Raw genomic sequence first — 3,588 nt, forward strand, 5'->3', positions numbered from 1 at the left:
GAAGTGACCCTGAGCCAACCTCCACAGGAACCATAGCTTCATAACCGTAAGTCAGCATAAACGGAGTTTCCCCCGTAGTAGATCTCGGAGTAGTGTTGTAGGATCACATCACTTTTGAGAGTTCTTCGGGCCAATTTCCTTTGCGCTCCTCCAATTTTGTCTTAATGGTATGCTTCATTATTTTATTCACGGCCTCTGTTTGTCCATTGCTTTGAGGATGATAGACTGCTACAAATTCCTTCTTAATTTTCAGATCCTCACACAACTATCGCAACTCCTTGCTATCAAACTACTTTCCGTTGTCAGAGACAAGTTTGTAAGGAATTCCAAATCTGCACACGATAGAATTGAAGATAAATTCTTTAATCTTCTTCGCGGTGATAGTCGTCAGCGGCATAGCTTCTGCCCATTTAGTAAAGTAATCAACCGCAACCACTGCATACTTGACATCTCCTTTAGCCTTAGGTAATTCCCCAATAAGATCAACCCCCCAAATAGAAAATCGCCATGGGCTCACCATAGGCATCAAGAGCGTCGCTCGCATAGATGAGTAATTAGCAAAACATTGGCAGCGATCGCAGGCTCTAACGAAATTTACGGCATCCTCCTTCACAGTGGGCCAATAATAACCTTGGCATAAAACTTTCATCGCCAACGAGTTACCCCCCGAGTGATTACCACAGATCCCTTATGTACTTCCCTTAAGATGTAATTTCTCTCATCTTTATCGAAAAATCTGAGCAGCGGTTGATTGAAGCCCCTTTTATACAAAACCTCATCATATACCACATACCTTGCGGCCTGGTAGCGGAGTCGTCTAGTCTTGAACTTATCCTCAGGAAGTGCTCCCTTGTGAATATAATCAAGAATGGGCACCATCCATGTTTTCTTGGAAGCCTCATCTACTTGCATCACCTCAATCTCTGGGATACTAGGAATCTCCTGGATTTCTAGGGGTATAGATCTCAACAACACAGCCTCCTGGGATCCCATTTTTTCCAGGGCATCCGCGTTGTTGTTCTTTTCCTTTGGTACACATTCCAGCCTAACCTCTTTTAACTTTCCAATCAGGAGCTGCGTGCACCTCAAGTACAATTCCGTATGCGGTCCTCAAGCTTGAAATCCCCCATTCACCTGGTTTACCACCAACTCCGAGTCACTTTTTGCAATTAGGTTCCGTACTTCCATTTCCAAAGAGATCTTCAGGCCATTGATCAATGCTACATATTTCGTATCATTATTCGTTGCATAAAATTTGAAGTGAATTGCACTAATCAGATGATGGCCTTCCGGAGATATGAGTACTATGCACGCGCCTTCTCCTCCATTATTAACCACCTCATCTACATGCAAGATCCACCAGGGATGTGGAAAGTCCTCTAAAAACTCCTCACTATGAGGGGGATGTAGCACTACCAAAGCCTTATCATCAACTGCAGAATCAAATTCCAACAAAAAATCGGCTAAGGCCTGCCCTTTAATCACTGTACGGGGCATGTATTCCAAGTCAAACTGTCCCAACTCTATAGCCCATTTCAACATTCTCTCTGATGATTCTGGCTTATGAAGGACTTGCCGCAGAGGATATGTTGTATGGACTTCAATTCTATGGGCCTGGAAGTATGGGCGAAGCTTCCTTGACATAAGGATGAAGGCATAAACCAGCTTCTCCATACTTGTCTAGCGAGTTTAAGCATCGTGCAATCGCTTTCTCACATAATTCACTAGTAATTGTTGTGCATCCTCTTCTTTTACTAGCACAGCGCTGATTGAATACTCAGAAACGGCAAGGTATAGGATTAGGGATTCTCCATCTAATAGTTTTGACAACATGGGAGGGTTCCCCAGTTGTTCCTTGATCCTTCTAAAAACCTCTTCACATTCTGGTGTCCATACAAAGTCTTTCCCTGCCACTTTAATTGCCTTAAAGAATTATTTGCACCTCTCAGATGATTTAGAGACAAATCGGTTCAACGCGACAATCCTTCCAGTTAGGCTTTGCACCTGCTTTACAGTGCTGGAAGATTTCATGTCCAGCAGTGCTTTGATCTTTGCAGGGTTAGCTTCAATTCCTCTATGATTGAGGATGAACCCAAGAAACTTGCATGACTCCACACCGAACACGCACTTCTGTGGATTCAACTTTATGCGATACCTTCTTAGAATGTTAAACATTTCAATCAAGTGTTCGACATGATTGTTTGCCTCTTTGGACTTTACCAACATATCGTCCACATATACCTCCATGGTTCTCCAAATGATTCTTGAACATCATGTTCACCAACCGGTGGTAGGTCGCGCCAACGTTGATCAATCCAAATAGCATCCCTATGTAGCAATATAACCCTTTATCAGTGATGAAGGATGTATAGCAAGGTATGCCCTGCCGTCACGTCAACCAACTAATCAATTTGTGGGAGCGGAAAACTATATTTTGGGCAAGCTTTGTTGAGATCTGTGAAATCTACATACGTCATCCAATTCCCATTTGGTTTTTTCACAAGCACTGGATTCGCAAGCCATTCGTGGTAAAAAGAATCTTTAATCAAACCAACTTCTGACAGGATATCTACCTCTTCCTTTAATGTTATCGCCCTTTCCCCGCTCACCGGGCGACGCTTTTGTCGTATGCCCGTGCAATTAGGGAAAATGTTCAGCCGATGACACATTACCCCTGGGTCGATTTCCACCATGTCCGAATGACTCCATGCGAAGACATCGAGATTTTTAATCAGAAAATGGGTAAGCCTTTCCCTCGTTTCATAACTTAGTTGAGATCCCACCTTCAAAACCTTGCTTGGGTCATCTTTATCGACTGGAACAGATATTGTGTCTTCGGTCGGCCCCGTTTTCTCGGCAGGCATAGGGATCCTGGGATCCAGATAAAAATTAAAGTCCCGGGGGTCCTCGACTTCCATTCTTACATTTGAGGGTACATCCCTATATGTGGGAGCATCCACCTCTGGACAAGGCATGGCTTTATGCAATGCAGGTGTGGAGGGCGCGTCCTCGTTTTGAGGAGCATCAACCTCAATTTCATTTTCACTTTTCTAGGGCGCGTCCTGCCTTTGAGGAGCATCCACCATGAGGTTACTTTCTATACTTTGTAAAATCTCACTTCTTCCTTCCAGCCTTTCTCCATTAGCCTCCTTTCACACAATCCCTTCTTATTGATTCACCACGATTTTCTCCACACCGCGGATCCTCGAAATATTCCCCAACATCAAAGTTGGGGCCTCGGTGACATGAGTTTCTTCTTCCTCTGGATCTTCCACAAAATAATGGGCATGAACCTCCCCACTTGGTTTTTCTTGAATGTCCGCCGCGTCTTCAAATGGAAGACATTTTCCCTCATACCTTCTACTGTGAAATTCTTTAAAAGCCTTGTGATAGCAGTCGCGTGATTTATATTGCGACCCTCTCAGACTGCCCACTATGTTAGGTGTTGGGAACTTTATCATCAAATGATGTATCGAGGTTATCACCCTGAACGCTCGCAACTAAGGTCTGCCAACTATAACATTGTGTGCGGAGTCGTGATCCAGCACTTCGAAGTCTATCATTTGAGTGACAGACAGAGCTCCTTCC

At 44.0% G+C, this 3,588-nt stretch overlaps 1 protein-coding gene across 1 annotated transcript; it reads right to left on the minus strand.

The window, feature by feature from the left end:
- Nucleotides 1-1,110: 1,110 nt before the first annotated feature.
- Nucleotides 1,111-1,674, minus strand: LOC141719163 (uncharacterized). Its single transcript, XM_074521545.1, has one exon. The coding sequence runs from the start codon at nt 1,672-1,674 to the stop codon at nt 1,111-1,113; it is 564 nt and encodes a 187-aa protein (XP_074377646.1).
- Between the last annotated feature and the right edge of the window lie 1,914 nt (nt 1,675-3,588).

This window comes from Apium graveolens, chromosome 4, assembly GCF_009905375.1.
Source record: "Apium graveolens cultivar Ventura chromosome 4, ASM990537v1, whole genome shotgun sequence".
Taxonomy (NCBI): domain Eukaryota; kingdom Viridiplantae; phylum Streptophyta; class Magnoliopsida; order Apiales; family Apiaceae; genus Apium; species Apium graveolens.

Bases quoted from the DNA above. Each gene is read 5' to 3' on its own strand.
- LOC141719163 (XM_074521545.1), bottom strand. From the start codon at position 1,674: ATGGAGAAGCTGGTTTATGCCTTCATCCTTATGTCAAGGAAGCTTCGC.